Source organism: Mandrillus leucophaeus, unplaced genomic scaffold, assembly GCF_000951045.1.
Source record: "Mandrillus leucophaeus isolate KB7577 unplaced genomic scaffold, Mleu.le_1.0 Scaffold629, whole genome shotgun sequence".
Lineage (NCBI taxonomy): Eukaryota > Metazoa > Chordata > Mammalia > Primates > Cercopithecidae > Mandrillus > Mandrillus leucophaeus.
The window spans coordinates 1,265,286-1,289,546 of NW_012106797.1; the positions used below are offsets into that span (position 1 = coordinate 1,265,286).

Sequence of the window (24,261 nt, forward strand, 5' to 3'; positions counted from 1 at the left end):
TATTTATTTTTCCACATTATTGCTTTCTGTATGAGGAAAAAATTAAAATGGCCATTAGATTACATATAGCTTTCTTGGTTAGTCATATGTCAGGGTGAGTATATGTCTACTTTCCAACCATCTATTGCAATGCAAGTTGACCTGTGTTGATGTCCTATTCAGAATGAGTCCATGTTTTGTATGTCATAATAAAGTAAAAACAGAGTCCTTCTTCCCTAATAGTTAAATATAGAAGAAAAAAAAACCTTTGAAAAATCAGGCCGGGCGCAGTGGCTGACACCTGTAATCACAGCACTTTGGGAGGCCGAGGTGGGTAGATCACCAGAGGTCAGGAGTTTGAGACCAGCCTGGCCAACATGGTGAAACCCCATCTCCACTAAGAAAAAAAAAATGCCAGGCATGGTGGTGGGCACCTGTAATCCCAGCTACTTGGGAAATCGAGGCAGGAGAATTGCTTGAACCTGGGAGGTGGAGGTTGCAGTGAGCCAAGATTGCGCCACCGCACTGCAGCCTGGGCGACAGAGAGAGACTCCATCTCAAAAAGAAAAAAACAAAACAACACAAACCACACAAAAAAATCAGAATTCCAATTGGATTTTATATCTGTTATACGCGATCTTGATAAAGAAAATAAAAAGCTTTAAATAACAACCAAACAAAACTGATAAAGAGGAATTTTAGTTACTAAAACGTAGCAGAGAACATCTTGGACTAAGGAAAGATTATGTGTAATCTTCCATATCTTGGAGATTAGATACGTCATCTACATGGAGAACTTGTATTTAGTTCCATCTGAATTATCAAAGAAATTTCCTATTCTATTTCTTATATTGTTCTTGTGAAGGTGGAAAGGAAGATTATACTTTCTGCAATACTTTCAGTAGTTGTTCAAGCAAAAAGGTGAACTTTCTTTTTTGATCTAATGATTTGGTTTAACCTGAAAAAAAAACCAGTCAAGAATCCCGTTCCCAAAGCATTCCTTAAACATTCCTCTAACTATGCTTCTCAATCCACTCTCCTGTGTCCTCAGATATAATGAGAATTAAGTCATGTCCTGATTTAAATTGTTGACTTACCTATGACTCATAAAATTCTCAAAGGATACTTTTGGATCATCTGGGATTTTCACTGTTCTTGGTTGTACCTCAAGAAGAAAGTCTCATTTAGAATGCTGCCTATAACTGCATTCTAATTTAAATACATAATATACCACTTTAGTGAATTTGAGTTGTATTTGATATCAAAGTCCTTCATACATCCTTTTGTGATGTGAATGAACCAGAAGATTTCACCCTTCCCTCAAGCCAGCGTCATTGTTCTTCCCTGGGTATCAGTTGAAATTAGATATACAGATTTAGTAAATCTTTAAAATCGGTTTGTTTAGATGCCCTCACCCCCAACACACACATGTTCTTGAGGTCTCAGGTTAGCTATCACTTTCTCAGAGACTGCTGACTGCTGGACTACTGTTCGGTAGTCCTCTGCTCTATGTTCTTAGGGCCTCCTGGATCAAAATACTCATAACCTTTATATTGTAGTTACTTGTGTAATGTCTGGGTTCCCTAATAGACTTTCAGCTTTATGAGGGCATAGTCCTTGTCTCTATTTTTGTATTTCCAGCTGCTAACACGATGTCTGTTTAAGAAATATTTTTGATCAAATTAGTGAATGAATGAACCCACCTTGAAGCACACTTGAAATTTTAAAGGCGTATTTCATACAGGCCTAAAATCAATGCACAGTTACAGTATTTTTGGTTAAGAAACATCACTTTCTTGAACTTTTCCAAGTTTGTTCCCAGCACTAGATGTTGGTTTTAAGAATGTTTTCACTAGGAAGCACTTTTCCATTATTTCTCAAAAATTATTGTAGCTATAATAATAAAATGATAATCACAAAGATGTGGGTGCAGGTCACTCTACTAAGTGACTTGTACCAAGTGACTCGTACCAAGTGACTCATGATTTCAGTTTATGACATAACAAAGTTACAATTACAATGTCTTAAGGACCTTTAGAAGTGCTTGAAAATAGCAAAAAAAAAAAAACACAAAAAAACAAAAAACCAAAAAAACGAATGCAAAGGCTATACAAATGCCAAGAACATACTATGTTTAATCAGCTTGTTCTCCTAACTCATTAGCTGAAGAAAGGATGGGAGAGGGAGAGGAGGTGATCTGGTAACAAGGAGTCTCTGGGCATAGTGGGGGCAGCCAAGGCTTTAGTAAGAACCTGAGGAGAGATTTCTAAACATAAAAGTGGATGAGAATGTACTAGAGACAGACTGCTTTATTCAAAAATGTATCTAAAGTTGACTCTGCTACAAGGGAAGATGCAGGAAACCCTAACTCCTCCTGAATAGCATGATTCCTGTTCTAAATCCCCTAAATCCAGCCAGTGCTGTTGTATGAATGAACTGTGCTACAGGGGCGACATCAGAACAAAGCTGCCTGCCAAAGACAGGATTTTTGTTTTTGAGAAAAAGGGTACTGTGATAGACTCCTATTCACTCTTGAAAACGCCGAATAGTCTTTTTTCTTCAAGGAAGACTTCCCTGATATTTACTTTCACTGCCCCTTCACTCCCCATCAGATCTATTTCTATTTACATTGATCACATTCTATTGTCATTATTTATTTGTTGACTCCTTAAAGACAGGTCTTATGTCTTTCTTTTTTTTTTTTTTTCCTTTGCAGTTTACCTAAGTACCTGGCCCATGGCAGACAGTCAATAAATATGTGTTGAAATAAACTTAATTTATTTTGAAACAATTTTTAAGTATATATGCTAGAGAATATCTGTTTACAGTATGTCTAGCTTGACCATCCTACTTTTAAGGGACTTGAAAGTGTTAATTAGAGAGCAATGCAGATAACAGAAGGACTACAAAATAGGTGCATGAAGGGGAAAATGAGCTGTTTGGAGCAGAGATGTCATAAAACACAGCCCTGATAAAACCAAGGCAAATATCCCTGGTGATTCACAACCATAAGTGTCAGTAGGTATTTCTTCTGCACTAAATGAATGAGCTTCTGGCCCAAGGTTACATAGGAATATGAATAGTTATATAACCAGGTCCTATTTACATTTTTTTGAGATTCATTCATTTTGTGCTTTTATTTAGTGCTAATTTCTTTTTATTGGTATTTATGATATCATATATTATAAGTCACCATCTTAATGTACAATTTAGTAGTTTTTAGTATATTCAGAAAGTTGTAAAACAATCACCATTATTTACTCCTAGAACATTTCTTGACCCCAAAAAGAAACCACATACCTGTTAGCAATTACTTCTCACTCACTCCTCCCCCCAATCTTTGACAACCACTGTCTATTTTCTGTCTCTATGAATTTTCCTATTTTGGACATTTCATATAAATGGAACCAATATAATATGTGATCTTTTGCATCTGGTTTCTTTTACTTAGCAAAATGTTTTCAAGGTTCATCCATGTTATAGCATGTTTTAGTACTTCATTCTTTTTTATGATTAATATTCTATTATATAGATAGATCACATTTTGTTTATTCATTAATCAAGCTATAAGCATTTGGGTTATTTCCACTTTTCAGCTATTAAGATATGGCTGCTATGCACATTCTTGTAGAAGTTTGTGTGTGAGTATGTTTTTAATTCTCTTGGGTACATATTTAGGAATGGAATTGCTGGGTCATATGGTAACTCGGTGTCTAAGGTTTTGAGGAATTCCCAAACTGTTTTCCAAAGCAACTGTACTGTTTTACATTCCTATCAGCAACTTATGAGGATTCTAATTTCTTCACATCCTGGCCAACACTTGTTATTATCCACTGTTTTATTATTAATATTATTACAGCCATCCTAGTGCATGGAAAGTGTATATCATTGTGGTTTGGATTTGCATTTGCTTAATAACAAATAATGTTGAGTATCTTTTCATGTGTTTATTGGTCATTTGTAGATCTTCTTTAGAGAGTGTCTATTGAAACTTTTTGCTCACTTTTCAACTAGGGTGTTTGCCTTTTTATTGTTGAGTTGTAAGTGTTCCTTATATATTCCAGATACTAGTCCCCTATCTGATATAATCCTTCATCTGTTGATTTGCAAATATTTGGGCTGTCTTGTCATGCTCTTGATGATGGTCCTTGTAGCACAAAAGTTTAAAATTTTGATGAAGACTGATTTATCTATATTCTTTTGTTGTTTGTGCTTTGGGTGTCCTATCTTAGAAACCATTGCCTTATCCAAGGTCATGAAACTTTATACCTATGTTTTCTTCTAAGAGTTTTATGGTTTTAGGTCTTACATTTAGGTCTTTGACCTATTTTGAGTTATTTTTGTACATGGTGTGAGGAAGAGGTACAAATTCATTCTTTTGTATGTATCTATGCAGCTGCCCCTGTACCACTTATTGAAAATACTATTCTTTCCTCATTGAACTGTCTTGGTGCCTTTGTCAAAAATCAATTGTTTATAAACGTAAGAATTTACTTCTGAACTCTCAATTTTATTCCGTTGATCTATTTGTCTATCTTTATGGAAGTACCACACAGTACTTAATTTCTATTAAGAGGAATGAACAACAGACAGTCCTGACCATAGCTTTGTAGTTAGTTTTAAAATCAAGAAGTGTGAGACCTCCACCTTTGTTCTTCTTTTTAAAGGTTGTTTGGCTATCCTGGATCTCTTGCATTTTAATATAAATTTTAAGATATGATTGCAAATTTCTATAAAATGGCATCTGGGATTTTGAGGATTACATTAAATATGTAGATCAGTTTGGAGGAGTATACCATCTTTACAATGTTAAGTGTTCCAATCCATAAACACGGGGTTCTTTCCGTTTATTTAGGTCTTTTAAATTTTCTTTCCACAATGTTTTATACTTTTCATTGTATAGCTCTTGTGCTTCTCTTGTTAAATTTATTCCAAAATAATTTTTGATGCTATTACAAATGTCATTCTTTTCTTCATTTTTGGATTGTTCACTGCTATTAACATAAATTGAGGTTCATATATTGATCTTGTATCCTCAACACTGCTGTATCCATTTATTAACTCTAATAGTTTTCTATGCATTCCTTAGGACTTTCTCTATATAAGATCATATCATCTGCAAATAGACTAGTTGTACTTCTTTCTTTCTAATGTGGATGGCTTTTATTTCTTTTTTTCTTATGTTTCTGGATAGCGTGTATAGTAAAATGTTGAGTAGAAGTGTCAGGAACAGACTGACAACAACAGAACAGATTGTTGCCTTGTTTCTAATCTTAGGGGAAAGTATCCAGTCTTTTACCATTAAGCAGGGTGTCAGCTGTTGGTTTTCCAAGCTGCTCTTTATTAGGTTGAGGAAGTTCCCTTCTATTCCTAGGAGTCTTTTTATATATTCCCCAGTATTTCTATTCAACTCACTGCTGAGAAAGAAGGGGTGTCACAGTGACTGCAGCAGATCTGCAGTCCTTCCCGTTGGGAGGACTTTGAGGTGCTACTGCATAGAGTGAGGCAAGGGTATTTCACGTTTATTTGCTAACTTTCTGTAGTTTCTCACTAGGTTCTGACAGCAGTAGAGAAGAGTCCCTGGGCACTTTTGTGTTTGAAGCCCTTCCTTTTAGAAGCTGCAATAAATGGTAAAATTACAGCATGTGGCTCCACTTCGATCATTCCTGGACAAGGGCAAAGGTCAGAGAAGAGGTCTTGAGAAAGAGGACTGCTGCTGACATCTCAAGTGTGCCAGCTGGCCAAGGCCAGCTTAGGCCTGGGGTTAGTGCATTCTAAATGTGGACACAAGGGATTCCAGGAATAAGACCAGGAGAAATCCCAATTCTAGTTTCCCAGACTCCAGCCAATGCTAATATTTAACACACACAATGACCCTAATTATGTAGAAAATGAACATAGATGGCAACATCCAGGTGCAGCTTTGCCAGCAGCTTCAGTTAAATTTCTAAATCCCACATAAAAATTTCACAAAACTGCCACTCTCTTTCATATCTGACTGACCTGAAGACTTGCCATGAACTCAGTGAAGGAGCTTCTCTTATACCTTCCATTTTTCTTCCATTCCTTTAAAGCACATTTAGCCTACACATTTAGCCCCACCTTTCTCCCGAAGTCAAAGGAGAATTATAGGATATGAGAGTTGAAGAAACCCTTCTTCAGCTCTTACGTCAAACCTAATTATGTTGCTAAATTAACCCTTAACCAAAGCCTCTTCCTTACCCTGACGCTAACAACCATCCCAATGCTAACTCTAATTCTTAATTTAACCCAAGTCCTAACTCCAGCCTAGTCTAGCATCCTTCCTGAATCAGGCCTCTGATTCAGCAACTGTGATAGGTGGCAGAAGTTCGTTTTTGTTCCCTCCACATCTCCCTTGCTCTCCTTCTTTCTTTTCCTAATACTCCTTCCCAACTACCATTCTCCACTACATATTACAAGTATGCAAGGCAGCTGACACCACCCCCGACTACCTAGAAAGTACTGTAGACTCTCTCCCCAGTCTTTCTCTTGAGGTGCAAACTAAATTAACAGTAAACCCAAAGATGAAGCTGTTTGTCTTCTGATTGTAATGATGGAGAAATGAGTGTGTGCATATGTGTTGCGTGAGGGCTACATTAAGGAGGGAGAAGGAGCTCCATAATCCCCTAAGCCTCTGAGAGTCTGTAAGTTACTTAGGAGCCCAAGGCGAAGTGGCTCATTGCATCTCTACTCTGGCCCACCTATCTTGGTTACCCTTTGGCTTGTTGAAATGGAGAAGGTTTACCATGTTCTGTCAGTCGATGCTGCTTCCAGGACCAACCATTCCTCCTTGGCAGCCTTTACCTAGGCCCTCCTTGCAACGGGTCCCATCACTCTCTCTCTCCACAGGGCTTGATGGGGAAGGGCAGTGCTGCACCCTGAGATGCCTGTGCCCATTTCTGTCTTCCCCCTTGCCTACCATTTTCATTTCTCGACATGTGGAGCACAGCTGTTGGTTTCTGAGCAGCATGGAGTCACGCTGGTTCCTCCTGGTCTGAGGGGAAAGAGAGACAGAGAAAGGTGAGGAAATGGTGGGGCACATAGGGCAGCAAAGACGTAGGAAAGCAGTGGAGGGGTGAGAGAGGTAACAGTTTTTCTTTCCATAAAACAGAGATGGGCACTCTGGTCTCAGCCCCATCCAGGGTGGGTGTTGAATCTGGAGTGTGCTGCAGTTGGTAGGTTCTGAGAGTTTAGGCAGGAGGGAGTGAGACACAGGCTAGGTGGCGGTCTTGAGGCTGCTGCATACAGTGGTATAGATAAAAAGACAGCTGGCAGAGATGGCTGGGGTCTGAAATTCAGTGGGGTCTCTACTTTCCAGCCTAAGCACCTGTGTCTGAGGGGCTGCATTCTCCTATAGGTGGGCTATATTTTCCATTTCATACAAAGGCTCCACCATATAGACTGAGGATCTCTGATGGCCTAAGAAAGAATGAAGAGAAGACTTCTCTTCCTCAAATCTTTTTTCACGGGCCTTTCCTAAGCATCACCCTCCTTTCTCATGCCTTAACCCTGGGCCAGCATCAGCTCTCATGCATCCATGGTCCAGCACCATTTGGCCCTTCTGTACCTCCTAAGCACAATGATTGAAGCCACAAGCAGAATGCAAGCTTCTGTGTGGGTTCTGAGTCCCTTCAATCCTCTGGGAAAGAGAGGCTATATCAGCAGGTGAAGAAACAACCAGTAGAGGAAGGGGAGGGGCACCGTGTCTGCTCATTGTAACCACTGGTTTTTGTTCTGACTTCATTTCTGCAAAAGGGTTAAAGAGAGGACTTTGGAGCATTTATACCTGGTTCAGGAGGTTCTCATTTGCATCTCTGATAAAGGTTTGCTTAGGAAGCATATAGGAACTTGAGGCTAAAATTATGTTTGGGGACTCTCTCTTAATCTTCCTCATTCACATTTACATCAGTCATGAGATATGGTCACAGAAAGTGTAGAATATGGGGAAGAGGAAAACCACAGTGAGAAGACTATTGACTGAAGTCTTCTCTTTCCTTTGATCCACTTGCTGGCCCATCACTACATGGTGTGTCTTGACCCATTCCTGTTGCCCTGGGAGGCGTGGGGAATAGAAAGAGGAAGAATAGAAAGTGAGGAGTTTCTGAGGTGTGCTCCTAGGATGACCTCTGCCAGATTGTTCTGCAAGTAGCTTCATCCTGTGAGAGACATACAGCACTTAGGTGAGGCATCATTGGGGGTTTGAGGGCTAAAAACTATTAACAAAGTTGGATTCTTTTGATAAATATTTAAAATACACTTCATTTTTATAGGGCGTTCTAAAAAGAATCAACTCAGTATCACAATGTTGTGGGTTGGTATGTCAAAGTATGTGTGTGAATAACTAGATTCATTCATTCAACAACAAACATCTATTGTGAGGCTACCAAGTAAAGGGTGCTGTGATGGGGGTCATACCGATGAATAAGGCAAAGTTTCTGGAAGGAAGTCTGTAAGGAAGACAAAAGAAGAATACAAATTTATTCATTTACCCATTCATTAGGTACTGGAGACATTTAAATAAATAAGACATAGTTTGTGACCTCAAGCTGCTCACCATCCAAGAAGTATGATGGTGTTGAAGGTGCTACAACGAAATGTATCAAGGCCCCAATGAAGCTGAAAAGGGTCATTGAGCTTAACTGGGGGTGGGGCAGAGAGGGAAGGGTCTGAGAAGGGTGAAAAAAACAGGCAATGCTTGGGTAGGTATTTATGGAGTGAACAAGGATAGTGAGGGTGTTACAAGCCCAGGAAACACTATGCAACAACCTGGAAGAATAACCTAGCCAATCAGCTTCAGGTAAGTGAATGTAGGTTGGACTGGACAGGTTGTCTGGTTGGAGGATGAATGGAGTGAGAAGAGAGACTAGAGAGGAAGTGTCTGTGTGTACTGACTGCTCTGCTTTGGGCTGATTCAACTTTCTACCATGTCTTCCAGATACCCCTGGGGGTGGTATCCCCTGAAGCTCCAGCTCCTCCCTCCATCCCTCACATCTCTGAGGTATGAGAATGAGGTACATTTCTGAAACTGCAATTAAGGTAGGACACACTAGATATCACACAAGAGGCAGTAATACCTCCGTGCCTTCAGAAAACAGAGAGACCACTTCTGATTGGAGAAATCAGGGAAGACTTCCTAGAAGTGGAATTTGCACTCAGTCTGAAGGGATGAGGAAGACCCGGACAGAGGGAGGCAGATATGAGAGAATCCTTGGGCAGGTTTGTTTTTAGTAGAGTTATAAGTTCTTCACTGAAATTATTTACTTCACCTTTTTCTAGACTTCTCGTTTCTGCTAAGACTACTACTAGACCATACAGGAATTGCAATCTCAGAGCTCATTGCAAATCAAGCAACAGATATTATTTGCAAGATCTCCAAAGTACATTTCAAGATCTTGCTAGGTTAAAGACAACTGTAAATGTGACTACAGAGTCCCATAACATAATGACTGTCATCTCTTAGAATCTGAGGCATGAAATGCTTATATATTGTCCCACCTGGCCTTGATAACTACTCATTTAAGACATAGTGTAGGTGTTACATCCTCAGAAAACCTTTCTCCTGGAGCTGCTACCATTTCTCACCCTCCTAACTTCAGTTGGGTGCCTGCCTCTTTGATTGCATCATAAACTCGGTCTAGCTTTCTTTGTATTTGCACTATTCTTCTTGTTTTTAAATGTGTTTGTTTCCTCCACTGGGTTGAGAGTTATTATATTTAAGAGCAAGAATCATGTTTTACACATCTTTGTACTCCTAGAACCTATGATAGAACCTGGCACATAGCAAGTATTCAACAAACATTGGGCGAATGAATGAGTCATTGTAAGCAATTTAAATTATGAGATCTAAATATAGATACAATCAACACACACACACACATATATATATATATAAAACAAAAAGTGCATATGTAAATGGATATCACTATTATAACACTGTCTTCGGGGAAATGTTACAGAACATTAGTGTTGTAGTGCAACAAATTCATTCTATGTAATACACTGGGGAAGAACACTGGCTAGATGCCCAAAGAGCTCTGTTCCAGTCTTGGCTCATAAACAACTTGAGTGACTTTTGTCAATCATATAAACTCTCCAGGTCTCCCTTCCCCTGCTGATAATCGTCTTTGTGGCCAAAAAGACAGAGGCAGATGCTCTGATCCTGTCCCTTTACACTTTACATGTAAAGATAAAAAGCAATCTTTGATCTGTGCCGTACTCTACCTCAGACTCGCTATCAGCTGAAGCCTGGCTTCCAAGAAGGGATACTCCATTTCTATCTGGAGAAGGCATGAGGGCATTGAAGGGTCACGGAAGGCAGCTGTGACAGGCTACTTTAAAGGTGATGCGAACGTTTAAGACTCCATGTCCTGCAGGCCTCATTTCCTCCATTCTCTCTTGCTTTCTTTCCCAGCTCTGAAACCCAGGTCTTTGGTTTTCTTCTTCTGTTGCATTCCCTTCTCACTCTTGGTTTCCTTATGACCAGCTCAGCAGCAATAACAGGAATGGAGAGGGAATTGTCCAGGTTCACAGCACAAGGCCCTGGTTTTATCAGGTCTAGAGCCAGAGGCACTGGAATGTTAATGGGGCCCTCATTTCCCAAGCAGCTGTCCTCTGGATAGCAGATGGCAGTTGTGACAGGAGAGTGACAGCAACCTATGTGTAGCCTGGCCAAGGTATGATGCAGATTTCAGCCAGTCCCCAGAAGCCAAAACACATTTGACAATTGGAAACATCCTCATATCTGAGGACAATGTCTGCTGCGGTGTCTAAGGGCTGGCTCATGGCCCAAGGCTGTGGCCTTCTTGAACCCTTGGTAAAGAAACAGAGAAACATATTTCTCTCCATCTCCCTCTCCCTCTACTCTCCTTTCCCTCTTTCACTCTCTTTCTCTCTCTCTCTTACACAGCTGTTCACATAAAAACCAAAAAAGCTTGTGATTAAAACAGGCTTCACAAGCACCCTGTGAAGAGTACTGACACATTTGCCTCTGTCCTTTCCTTCAACACCTCTATTTCTTTTCTCCTTCCCACTTTTAACTTAACTGAGAGAGACCTCATAGAACACCTGGTTCAAATCTTTCAATTTACCCAGTGAGAAAGCTGTGGCCCAGAAAGGTTAAGAGATTTGTTCAATACTACATCTATTGAACTTCAGTCGGCTAGAAAGTTTTTGGATAAAAAGGATTATCTTTCCTCAGGAGAATAGTAAACTCTTAGAATCCATATAAAGGCCAACTCTATAGAATCCATATAAAGGTGGTTCACGCCTGTAATCCCAGCACTTTTGGAGGCAGAGGAAGGCGGATCACAGGATCAGGAGTTCGAGACTAGCCTGATCAACATGGTGAAACCCCGTCTCTACTAAAAATACAAAAATTAGCCAGGCGTGGTGGCATGCGCCTATAATTCCAGCTACTCAGGAGGCTGAGGCAGGAGAATCACTTGAACCTGGGAGGTGGAGGTTGCAGTGCCATAGAACTCTAGCCTGGGTGACAGAGCAAGACTCCATCTCAAAAAAAAAAGAATCCATATAAAGGCAGAATTATTTCTACCATGTAGAATCCCAAAAGTAGTGCTCAGAGAACTAATTTCAATATTCAAAAAACTTTATGATATTACACATGTTCCTTCTATCTGAAAATGTCAGCCATTTTAAAGAATAAAGCTGAATATACCTTCAAAAATGCTCTTAATATTCACTAGGAAAAAACCCCGAAATGTATACAAAATAATAGACAGCCATGTCCCTACATTCAGATTTATTAAATTTGATTTTTATTACCATCACTATTTTAGGTCAATAGCATTTAATATTCTCTTTAAAAATTGTATTTGTAGTTATTTGCACTAGATCAACATAAGCAATATAAATATGAAAATGACTTGGGAGTAAATGAGCTAGTTTCCTTGGTAGTTATGAGCTTTGAAAATTTAGTCAATGTGAGAGAAATAATAAAAAGAGAGTTCTTAGTGGTGAGACAATAGAAAGTCAACATCCTATACATCATCCCCAGCTATGCCTCTGCTACTGCACGATCTTTTTAGCCAGGGCTTTTTGCCACAGGTCTGCTAAAAGCAGAATAATAACGTTCTTATCTTCACTCTGACTCATTAGACTGGAAAAACAAACCCAGATCAAAGTGAGTAGAGAGAGACTAGGGGCAGGAATTGAGAGGGTGGAGTGGCATTTTATAATCTATTAGTAACTGAGGAGTTCTAGCTAATTTACACCCAGTACCAGCAAGTGGGCAAAGGGGTTTGAAAGTCTCCAGCTGCAGTTTTCCAGGTCACCCCCACACACCTGCTGTTCCTTTGCCTTGGATCCCCGAGTCAGTCACCTCTTGACCCAGTTACCCAACTATCATGATGCACCTTTCTGTTTCTTGGCATCTTGAGGAGTCATGAGTGGATGCCTGGAAATGGCAGGTGAAAGCAATGACTAACGAAGAAGCTTCTCCACAGTAGATGTTTAAATGAGGAAATGTTTAGGCTTCATTTGTCTTCACTAAAAATCTTTCTTCTTTGATAGACCTGCCTCTCCTTTTGTTTTGTGGTTTTTGTCCCTCATCTCTGTGGGTGTGTTTCTCTCTTGCTTTCTGCTCCCTCTCCCTGTTATTGTGTCTCTGAGCCTGTTTCCCCTTTGTCTATTCACTAGGAAATACTGCTCCAGGCACACGTGCACCTGCCTCAGCCACCGGGCTGCTTCTGGGCAGGGGAGGAGTAAGCGGGTGTTTAAAGTTCTGCTCTTTGACCTGTGATGGTGAAGAGGAAGGCAGCCAGGTGGCAGGACCTTTGCACCTCTGCACAGGGTCCAGGGCCTCCAGTTGGCCTCTGGATTGCCAGCAGCTTCTTGGCAGGTCCCTGAATTAGAGGGTGAAGGAAGAGATCGTGTCTATAGTACATTCTACTCCCTTGAAACACAACAGTTTCTTTCCAGAAGGAGCAGCTGCCGGCTGAATCCATGTTTACCTCATGGCACATACGTGCAGGCCTTCATACACGCAGTAGACTCTGGGAGCCAGATTCAAATTTGAGGACGTCTATGTGACAGGAAAGAATATAACTGGAGGTACCTGCCCGGTGCCCCAACAGAGCAAGGACCCCGGGTTCCTTACTTGTGTTTCAATCTGCAGGGGTGACTCTTTCTCACGTGCAAATCAGTGGAGGGTCAGCCTGCAACAGGATGAGTGAGGGTGAGGTTGAGGGGCCTGTGCTCTCACTCGATAAGAGCAACCTATCTGGGACTTCTCATGGGTCAGCCAGGAAACTGACCTCCCAGGCACCCTTTGGGCTATGCAGCTGGAAGCTGTTGCTCTTAACTGTCATCTAGTGGCTAACCATGAATATTGCAACCACAAAAACCGCTATACCCTGCTGGAGAACGGCCTCTCACTCCCACTGGTGGTTAGGATTGGCTTTCCTTCCCCATTCTCCACCCCAGCCAGGCTGGGACTTGGTGTCCTAGCGCCTAGGTTGCCACAGTACAGAGACCCAGAACAAACCTGAGATGAGGAGGCGTTCAGCAGCAGGTGAGACCTGTCTAAATAGGAAGCTCACAGCGACTTGATGACTGAAAGGCTTCTTGCTGGTTCTGCAGCAATTGCTAAGCCTGTCCTGCCTCCCTGCTCATCCCCCACCTCCACCCAGTGCATGTCATGGTGGTCATGTTACCTACTTGCCTGCCCAAGGTGTTAGGGGGACTAAGAGATGACTCTTAAGCAAAGCCTGGACCCTGACACTCCGGTGTTGAAAACCTTCAATGTGTCCTCTCTGCTTTTGTCTGTTGGGCCCTGTATGCATTAGCTGGGCCCAGCTGTGTCCTTGTTTCCCTTTCATGTATGCTTATAATTCCTTGATATTCTTCAGGCATTTCCTCCTGCACACTCAGTCTCCACCTCTTTGCTGATAATCTTCTCCTCTTTCCAGTTCTTCCTCCACCCCTGGCTCTTCCCTCCACTTGAAAACAGTATCTTCTAGATCCAATGCAGATGCCACTTCCTCTTGAATCATTCCCTCACTCCCACTCTGCTTGCCCAACCTGGGGGTAACCTTTGTTCCCACCTTCTCTCACAAGTGCTGTGCCCTATCTCTGAGATGTATTCTCAGTTGTGTCCCCGTCCTGTCTGCTCACTCATCTGCATAGCTGTGGCTGACTTACTCATCTCTGATGTATTAAAGCAAATACAAAGTCCTCTGTAAACATTTATTGACTGACACCAGGGCTCCTAATAATTGTGGCTCACATTCACTGAGCTCCTGCTCTGGGTGGGGCACCGTGTCAAGTGCCTTAGGACGCTGCTTCAGGCACTGCCTATGACAGCCCTGTGAGGAATGTGCAATTTTTCAGGTGAAAAAAACTGCTTATCTCACCATATGTTTTCTTTCTTTCTCCACCTCAGGAAGGTGCTGACTACCCGAGCCCTGTAGCCTGTGTGCTTGCTCCACAGTGACACTGAGGGTCACTTGGCAGCCGGTCACGGTGGAGGGGAAATGAGGAGTTTTTAATGTAAAATTCCACAGGTGTCAGGAGTTGCAGGTGGGAGACATAAGCATTCCTTTGGGGGAGGCATTAGAGACTCCTGATTGGTTCCAGTCACAAGCTGATAGGCAATCCCTGGAAGTCTTGGGGCAGATTCCTCCATACTCATTTTAGTTTCCTGTTCTGTTGATTCTAACCTTATGCCTATATTCTTAGTTCTAGTGAACTGGGGCCCTTAGGCACTTGAGACATAGTGAGGGGGGTGGAGCCATTCACTTCATTTAACAAATATTTATTGAACACTGATGGTGCACCAAGCGCAGGGCTGTGCTAAGGAGATGAGACATGTATTCATATTCTATGTCATTCTAGAACTGCTGTTGTTTTCAATAAAAATTTTTGAATACCTTAGATAAAACATCTGGAACTTGAAACAAAATTGGCAAATTCATATTCCTCTTGGACGAAGTCAGAAAAGTCGTAGAGGAAGGAGGATATCTAAGTAATTAAAACAAGAGAAAGTTAGAACCACAGTCCCCCATTTGAAGAGCCAGGCCCTTGGTTGTTTCTGAGAGAATACAAGGGACACCACAGGGAGCTGCCTTCCACTCCAGTTCTGGAGGACTCAGGCCATTGAGGAGCTCCCAAAAGATGGATTTGCCCTCCTATGTCACTTTGGCTTTTCTGTCCCTTTTGTTTTGCACTAACCAATTTTGGATTGTCAGTGTACAAACAAGGCAGGATAAAGATTGTTCACAACAGTAGATGTGTAATGAGCAAAATGAATCCCAGGTTTTCTCTTTGAAAGGGTCTGCACTCAAGTTTTCGATGTCTCACCTGTGCCTGTCCCCTTTCATACCTGGGCTGACTTCTTGGAGTTTGTGTCCTTGCACCCTGAAACAATCCACCTGTTTCCTCCCACAGAACGTCTTCTCCCTCCACCCATTCTTTTCCTTTGCAACATTTTTTCTTTCTAGTTATCAGTTGAAGCAGTGATGTTGCAAGAACACCAGTTCTTTTTACAGGGTGACCTGCCTGTGCTCTGTCTCACTTGGTACTGTGGTTCATTTCATTACAGTGTACGGGGCCAAGACCTGCAGGGGCCTGATAATCATAAACTGTTTGTGTGTGTGGCACCATTCATGCCCCTGGCATCCAAGAAGTAGAAACTCAGAATGCTGGCAGTTTTGCCGGGAACACATCTCCTCTTTAATGAGGAAAGATTTCATTGTCCATTGTTCATTTAAAACAAAGGCATGTGGAAGGGGTTTGATGTTCATGAGGCATTCCTTGTTTCATTTCTCCCCACACTTCCCTGGACCCTGTGAGACCAGAGACGGTGGGTCTGACATCAGTGCCCTCAGGGTCTTTGTCTTTGATATGGGAATAGACTGTCTTGGACTTGTCACCCAAATGCTGATGAGGAGAGACCAGGAGGCCAGCTTAGAACTCCTTCAGCACACTATAATCTTATACAAACAGGACCTTAGTGTGACTTGAAGGGCTTTGAAGACTGACGATGAGGGTGGCTTCGAAATTGTCAGGCCAACCTGAGAGAGTCCTTGAAGGAAGTGGGTCAGTACAGGCACTTCTTATTACAGCCCAGCCGCACCTCCTCCATCCGCGCAGGTGTGTTTCCATTGCGCACAGCTGGAATTACTCTGAGCATATTTGACTAAATGTTCCTTTATCTTTTTCAGACTGTTCTGCATTAGAACTCTTTGCTCAAGGGTATGTAACGCTTAAGGCACATTGAGAACTTTCTCCCAAAGTCTCAGTAAGGGGCTTTGCCAAAAATAAACAGCTTGGAACCCAGAGCTTTGTCCCACATGAGGAGCTTTTAATCCTTAAGATCTGTTGATACTTAAACCATCCTTTCAAAAGACTTTACATTCCTGTCTTGTCCTCCTGAGAGTTCAGGGCACCTCAGAGGTGCTGTTCGGTCACCTTTGTTGTAAGGTAGGTGTATTACATTTTTCTAAACAAGAATTGAGATTGCTACCCCAATCCTCCCAGAATAGCGATGAGTAGAGCTTCACTGCCTGCCTAAGGTAATTTCTTCTTGTGCCTAGCCTAGGTTTGGCTGGCTGGAGGAAAAACTACCCACTCCCTTTCCAGTTGGCTGTCAACAGACTGTCTGCTCTGACCCTCCAGGACCTGGCTGTGAAATTGAACAGGTGCTGCGGAAGGCCAGTTGTATTCTGGGCCTACCCTTCTCCCTGATCTTCACCCTCTGCCAAAGGCTTATATACTTAGAGACCAAGGGAGCTGGGGGCAAGAGAGTCATGCACAAGGATACTTTGCTCTTGGCTGCTGGGGCAGGTCTAATGGACATGGGGGTAGTAAGGGATGGTGGGATATTACCCTATTAGATCAAACACTAGCAATTTCACATAAAACATCCAGATTTCTAGTACTATTAGAAGACCCAGTGGATCTGGCCTCTGGACTCACATGCCTGCAGGTAACACTGCTGGGGTGCGGGTGGGCTGAAGTGGGGAGGTGATTTCCATTCACTGCAGTCCTGTTTGGCCAGCTGTACTCATTATGCCCCTCATCTCACTGTCATGGGCCTGTGAGTTTGTGTCCCACCCTCAATTAAAATATGCTAGACTATCCTTACTTATGCTGATCCATGTAGCATTAACAACTCTTAATAAGCCCTCTATCACTTAGTGCTTTTGTTTCTTAAATAGGCCTTTGAGTTTATTGAACCTCTGATAATCTGCTTTAGACATATTCAAAATTATGTAAAAGCAACACAATTGAATAATGAGCACTAGAAAGCACTTGTGAATTTTGTTCTGAAAATACATAAAACTGTACCTATTTACTGAGAATGTGATTTTTTTTTTTTAAAGTAGAGTAGACAAAGTAAGGGTACGTGTTACTAAAGTGGGGATGTGGAGATAGTGATGGGAATTCGCTCACGAAGTCATTTATCCATGGGCAGGAGGGTACATGGTAGTTATCAACGGGAGGAGAAACTCTTTTCGGGGAGTCTGGCTTTTCTAACAAGCTGTTTCACATGCCAAGGAGTGGATCCTTTTTTGTCTGTCATGTACCTTTGGAATGGCCTCTATGCCTGCCTTTTCTTTGCCCTCCTTCTGGTTTCTTTCATTCACCCCAACACTGCTTCACACCTACCCTTCTGTCCATGTCCCCTTTCCAGAGTGGGGTTTATCACTACACTTAGGAACCATTTCATCAAAAATGGAGAAGGAACATGGTAACCCAATAATTTCAAGAGACAGCTGAAATGCTCCCTAGACATGTAATTCCTGCAATTTTGAAAAATAGATGTATGTGTCACATAGTAGTCTGTCTGGAAGGAATAGGACTAACAAGATTGTAGGAGGGTACCTCAAAGTTACATACAGAGTTACTATTCTATAAAGATGGGAACTTACTGTTCTAGATTTTGATGGTAAAAATGTGAAAATTTCAGACTATAGCAGTGGAGAAAAGGTGGGGTGAGAAAGAGGATGGAAGTGTTTTGAGAGACAGTGTCTAGCGACAAAATTATCTTATACTGTTGAGTGGTAGAGGGAAATAATTTGAGATCTCATCTCCTCTAGCCAGGTCTATACTCAGTGATCATTTTTGTCTGAGAAACCTGGAATATTTCTATTTTTAAAGCACTTGACTTGAGTTTCTCAATGGATCAAATGCGCCCTCTGATAATTGTATAATTATCATCCCTTAAGAAGAAATCATCTTCTGTGAGATGTTTCGTAAATCTTTTGCCCTCAGTGGCTGAGAGGTTACCTTCTGGGGAGGCTGAGCACTAGTGGCTTGTTTACGAGGCTGGCCTCACTAAGCCAAGGAATCTTGTCAAATTTTGCAACAGAAGCCTAGAGGGAAATAGAGAACATTTTACAGAATGTATCACACTTAAACATTGCTATCATTACGATGGCCAAAGTCAGCTAATAGCAGCCATATAGTGAACACTTTGCAAAACTTTTTATATTTTATATTTGACTCTTTGACCATCCTATACAGTAGCCAAGTGCAAATAATGTCATCTCCATTTTACTAATGAAGAAATCCAAGGTCAGGTAGTGTGATTTGCCTTGAGTCACTGAGCTAGTAAATGGGTCATGTTTTCTGACTTTTGTATCCACTGTATCCCGTGTTTTACTACATCCCTTTGTTTATTATTTCCTTCGTTTATACATCCTTTAATATTTCTATGAATTCAGTTTAATTAGCAATCTTCTCCTTTCCTCTTTTAGGAGTTAAAGAGGAAAGAACCAAGCTTTGAATCTATGGACAACTGGATATTGATTTCTGTTCATCTACTTCCCAGGTGCCTGTCCTTGGACAAATTCAACTTATCTGAGCCTTAGATTTGTCCTCTTTGAGGGGGAAGATGATATAATCAGTGTAAAGGTCAATGTACCAAAAAAGAGAGTTTCATGAGAGCAGCAATTTTTGTCTGTTTCATTCACGGCTGTATCATGAGTACCCCCAAGGAGGGCTTGTTACCTGCAGGCATTCAGTCAGTATCTGTGGAATGAACGCATGGATGCATGGGAAGTCCCAGCTGAGGGCCTGACTTAATAAAAGGAGCGCAACAAAAGCGGCCATTATCTCTCACCCACTGGCCCAGCCTCTTTCCTTGTCCTCTCCTGCCTTACCCGGCCCTTCAGATGGCACATCCCATCTTTCAATAGGGGATTGCTGGAGATTTGCCTTCCTAGGCTCAGGGCATTCGGGTTTGGGCCAGTCTCCAGGAGAGGAGCCCGGAGGTCCTCTGAGCAGCCAGGAGGGGGCAGCAGCCACGTCGCGATGGTTCCGGCTGGGGAAGGGTGCTCTCGCTGAGGAGATTGCGGCAGACCCGGAAGTGCTCCGCCACAGTCGCAGCCCCTGCGCCCCGGAGCGGGAAAAAGGCTGGGTGCCGCCGTCCCCTAGCTGCGCATCCCTAGGAACTCTCGGGCAGGTGGGTTCCGTGTAACCGTCAGTGTTTCCGGGGATCCTTCTCCTCTGCTGTCTCTCGCAGGCTCAAGGCTGAGTGAGGGGTGGCGGCTGGAGTGGGAGGCCCGGCGAGTGAAGGCGCACCCCTGGGGTCACCCTACCCTACCCTACCCTACCTTGTCCCCTCCCAGCCCCACTCTGCGGGCGGGCGCTGCCCTTTTGGGCGTCGCGAACCCTCCAGCCTCGGCGGCGGCCTTAAGATTCCCGGGCTGGGATCCCTGCTGCAGAGAGCGGGGTAACGGTGTCCGGCCTGCCAAGCAACACTTGTCGTGGTCTTCATGGAAGAAATAAAGTCGGGCAATATGAAATTTTTTTTCCTCAAATTTGCCAGATGCCTGTGGTGTTTCTGACTCTTAGTTTTCTCATTGTGAAAAAGGGATGATTACCTTTCTCGATCCTCACAAGAGTTTCCTTGTTTTGAGTAGACTGATAGCTCTTTAAAGGATGCTAAGCTCAGCTAATGGAAGAAGAGTCTAGTTTCTTTGAGTCTTTGATTTTGGCTAAACAAACTGTAGAGCTCATACCTTTCTGTATGGTGCAGCTTACTACTGTCTTTGGATTGGTAATTTAAAAAATATAACATGCCTTTGAGAACCAATAAAAGCTATGGATATTATCCGTATAAATTCACACAAATCCGGATATAAGCATGCAATGTGATACACCGAAGGGGTATGTGAACCACTGAGTTAAGAACTGGTTTAGAGGGAGATACAATGTCAGACACAGGCTTTGGGATAAGACTTTGGTTTGAATCCTGGCTCTGCTCTGTTACCTTAGGGCAAAGTTACTTAAGCATCTTGAATCTCAGCTTTTTTACCAAAGCAGGACTAATACTAACTTGCAAGGTTGTGAGGATTAAGTGAAAGAAGATACATAAGGCATTTAGCACATAGTAGGCACTCAATAAATGATAGCTAACAGATGTCTATTATTATTCAAGGAATTATAATTTTCAAGTCTGAAATGCAGTTTTAATGTCCCAAATTAATAAGGTGACTACCACATACATTTTGCTCAGACTTTTAGTAAACTGAGTTGATTTGACTTTAACTCAGTACTACTCTTGACCTTTCACAACTTTCGTAGGTTCACAGTCTCTCTTTTTCTAGGAACTTGGCTGTGTTGTCCTGCCTCAGAGACAAATTCATCTGTTGTAGGCCTAGCCTGGGTTGCTGCCTTTGAAAACAAGGAAAGGTTGATAGAACATCAACCACAGCATGGAATTTCCAGGGAGGTCTCATTTCAAAACTTCATAAAGAACAAGAACCACCTGGACTTCTGTGAGGGCGATGATTAAACTGGCCTGAGTTTGAATGAAAGGATAATGTGTGCCCAACCTGTAACTAGCACCAAGGAGGTCAAGTGGCAGAAGGTCTTGTATGAGCGACAGCCCTTTCCTGATAACTATGTGGACCGGCGATTCCTGGAAGAGCTCCGGAAAAACATCCATGCTCGGAAATACCAATATTGGGCTGTGGTATTTGAGTCCAGTGTAGTGATCCAGCAGCTGTGCAGTGTTTGTGTTTTTGTGGTTATCTGGTGGTATATGGATGAGGGTCTTCTGGCGCCCCATTGGCTTTTTGGGACTGGCCTGGCTTCTTCACTGATTGGGTATGTTTTGTTTGATCTCATTGATGGAGGTGAAGGGCGGAAGAAGAGTGGGCAGACCCGATGGGCTGACCTGAAGAGTGCCCTAGTCTTCATTACTTTCACTTATGGGTTTTCACCAGTGCTGAAAACCCTTACAGAGTCTGTCAGCACTGACACCATCTATGCCATGTCAGTCTTCATGCTGTTAGGCCACCTCATCTTTTTTGACTATGGTGCCAATGCTGCCATTGTGTCCAGCACGCTATCCTTGAACATGGCCATCTTTGCTTCTGTATGCTTGGCTTCACGTCTTCCCCGGTCCCTGCATGCCTTCATCATGGTGACGTTTGCCATTCAGATTTTTGCCCTATGGCCCATGTTACAGAAGAAACTAAAGGCATGTACTCCCCGGAGCTATGTGGGGGTCACACTGCTCTTTGCATTTTCAGCCTTAGGAGGCCTACTGTCCATCAGTGCTGTGGGAGCCATACTCTTTGCCCTTCTGCTGATGTCTATCTCATGTCTCTGTCCATTCTACCTCATTCGCTTGCAGCTTTTTAAAGAAAACATTCATGGGCCTTGGGATGAAGCTGAAATCAAGGAAGACTTGTCCAGGTTCCTCAGTTAAATTAGGACATCCATTACGTTATTAAGGCAAGCTGATAGACTAGCCTCCTAACTAGTATAGAACTTAAAGACAGAGTTCCATTCTGGAAGCAGCATGTCATTGTGGTAAGAGAACAGAGATCAAAACAAAAAAGATGAACCAAAGGCTTGGGTGGTGCGGGTTCTTATCCTTTCCGTTATTTTGTGGATGAAAATACTTTCTGGGACCCTCTTGAATTACATGCTGTAACATATGAAGTGATGTGGTTTCTATTAAAAAAATAACACATTCATCAAGTTGTCTCATGATTTTTACATAAACAGTAGGCAGAGGGGCATGAAGAGTGAAGAGTGTGTGTGCGTGTGTGTGTGTGTGTGTGTGTAAAGTCACTTCTCTCTACCCTTTTCAATGTGCTAATGCTGTTTTATTTATCTAGGGCTCAAATCCTAGAACACAAGGTGCTGTGTTCAGTTTTGTTGCCCAATATCACAGAATTGGTTACCTAACCTTGACTCAGTTTCTACCTTGTTGTTAGGGAAGCATATACACAACTAATTACAAAGCAGAGTGTGATGTGTCATAATAAGGAGAATGCTAGGGGGAATTCAGAAGCTGGAGATAAATTTCAGCTGGAATAATTAGGAAATACTTATGAGAGGCAGTGACATTTGAGCTTAGTCTTGGAGGATAGGGAGACTTAAGTAGGCAAAAGATGGTTTTAGGGCAATGTGTTGAAGGCCTTTAGAGGCCAGGTCAGTAACGGAAGCAAGTGAAACTGGCATGCTTTGTGTGACTGATGGCAACTGTGAACAAATGGAGATGTCCAATGGAGACACCTGCTACAGTGCTCCAACTGGTAGTTTCTATTCACAGTTTGTGCCTAGCTTCAGACCCTTAGAATTCCAGATAGGATTCTAAAAGAAGTCCCAGTAACTGTGTATCTGATTTTTAATATGAAATCTGACTTGTAAATTCTGTCTCAAGTTTAAATTAATCAGGCTAAAAACACGTTTGCAGCAACATAAGATTACTACCGTACCACATCTGTCCTTAGCATGGGCACGACGATGGGACAATATTTGATGGCACTTCAGGGTTATGGGGAGTTTTGGAAGGGAATATTGGGAAAAAGTCAGAATGGGAGGTTGAGTAGCAATTCGAGGGCTGTGAATTTGGGCTCTATACTGTAGGTAATGGGGAGCAATCCATTTTGTCTAAGGAGGAAATAAATCATCACATCTTAGGCCACAACTGTTCTATGTCTCAGTTTTCATCTGTAAAGTGGGAATAAAAGTATCTACCTCTAGAATTGTGGTAAATGGGATATATGCAAAGTGCTTTGAAGAATGCCTGACACGAAGCACTATGTATTAGCATCAGCACTATGTAATAGCTAGTACTAATGTATTAGGTGTTGTTTAAGTTGACATGTAAGAAAACCTAAAGAGAGCAGAGACAAGGTGCCAAATGCAGCAGGCACCTCCCAGGATAGCTGGTTATTCCTGTGGTAATTCATTTGCGGCAAGTTTCTGTACTGTCCTTTTATCACTAGGAATTAACTTCAAATCAGAAATTTTGTCAAGGGAGTGGTATTACTGAAAAATAATATTTTTATTTATTTGAACATAAATTTCTCAAGAATGTCTGGGACATGACTTTGAACTAGTGTCTTCAGCGCTTCTCATGTCACATTCTTTTTCAGAGTTTTATTTGGGCAGATGAATATTGTGTTTTGTGATAAAAATTGGTGGTTTTCCGCAAGGTCAATTGGACTGCTTTCTATATTCAAGGACACTAGCCAATAAGGAGAAAAGGGTTTCAGGGACTAACCTCTGGAGCCCAAAGCATCTGTCCACTGCTTGCTCCTGGTTTGGCCTCATGTCTCAATAGAGGCATGCCTCATAATTATTCTATAGTCCACATCAGGAACAGGGCTAGGTGTTGGTGGTTGAAGATAGTAAAGAGTTCTATGAAATTGTAGTTTTTGTTTATATGTATTAATACATGTGTATTATTTGAGTGCATTTGTGATTGTTAACTTTAGAGAACTCAAGTAGCAACCGTGCATATTGGTGACCAGAAAGTTTCTCAAACTTTCAAGAATAGTTCCTTAGTGGGATGACAATATGGCTGCACTAACATTTTCAGCTTTTCCCTGTCACACTGTATAGTATTTGGAGACACTGAGTCCCTTACCTTACACAATGTGGTGGTTGTAGAAATTCATTGTGAAGGTGGTGGGAGATGGAGAGTTGTGGGATAGATGCAAGGATGATGGGTGAGGCAGTAGACTTAATTTGGACAGAAAAGTGGTGGCTGTGGGGAGAAGGTTCTTACACCTAGAATGAACAGTATGTGCCAGAGTGCACAGGACCTGATGCATCCTGGCAGTGGATAATAGCACAGGACAAATGGGCTGTAGTGAGGGACTGAAATCTGAGAGTGCTGAATACTTTGCATTATTGTATCCTGTAGTCGGTGGCAAGTTAAGGGGATTTTGAAAAGAGATGTTATAAAACTAGATAGATAAATCATACATAAGTGTGTATATACAGACATGTACACACACACAAAGTGTGTATATACAGACATGTACACACACA

At 42.1% G+C, this 24,261-nt stretch overlaps 2 protein-coding genes across 6 annotated transcripts in view; one reads left to right on the forward strand and one right to left on the reverse strand.

The window, feature by feature from the left end:
• Positions 1-24,261, reverse strand: part of LOC105554130 (chromosome unknown open reading frame, human C1orf105) — a 59,776-nt gene that overhangs the window by 6,395 nt on the left and 29,120 nt on the right. Inside the window, exons 1-5 of one of the 2 annotated variants that reach the window (XM_012000429.1) lie at positions 19,122-19,294; positions 18,247-18,332; positions 14,886-14,976; positions 6,920-6,994; positions 1,077-1,144 (exon numbers count right to left, since the gene is read on the reverse strand). In XM_012000429.1, the coding sequence (XP_011855819.1) occupies positions 1,077-1,144; positions 6,920-6,994; positions 14,886-14,976; positions 18,247-18,332; positions 19,122-19,142 (341 nt within the window). In that variant the 5' untranslated portion in view covers positions 19,143-19,294. Of the gene's footprint in view, positions 1-1,076; positions 1,145-6,919; positions 6,995-14,885; positions 14,977-18,246; positions 18,333-19,121; positions 19,295-24,261 lie in introns of those variants that run through there. The other variant, XM_012000428.1, reaches the window with a different exon arrangement.
• On the forward strand, positions 19,095-21,947 carry PIGC (phosphatidylinositol glycan anchor biosynthesis, class C). 4 transcript variants are annotated; one of them, XM_012000426.1, is made up of 2 exons: positions 19,095-19,423; positions 20,571-21,947. In XM_012000426.1, exon 2 carries the CDS (start codon positions 20,786-20,788, stop codon positions 21,677-21,679), a length of 894 nt encoding a protein of 297 aa, XP_011855816.1. In that variant the 5' UTR covers positions 19,095-19,423; positions 20,571-20,785; the 3' UTR covers positions 21,680-21,947. The 4 variants fall into 4 exon arrangements, with proteins under 4 accessions (XP_011855816.1, XP_011855815.1, XP_011855814.1 ...); XM_012000425.1 differs by having other exon boundaries at positions 19,319-19,419; positions 20,548-21,947; XM_012000424.1 differs by having other exon boundaries at positions 19,319-19,419.

Bases quoted from the DNA above. Each gene is read 5' to 3' on its own strand.
- PIGC (XM_012000426.1), top strand. From the start codon at position 20,786: ATGTGTGCCCAACCTGTAACTAGCACCAAGGAGGTCAAGTGGCAGAAG.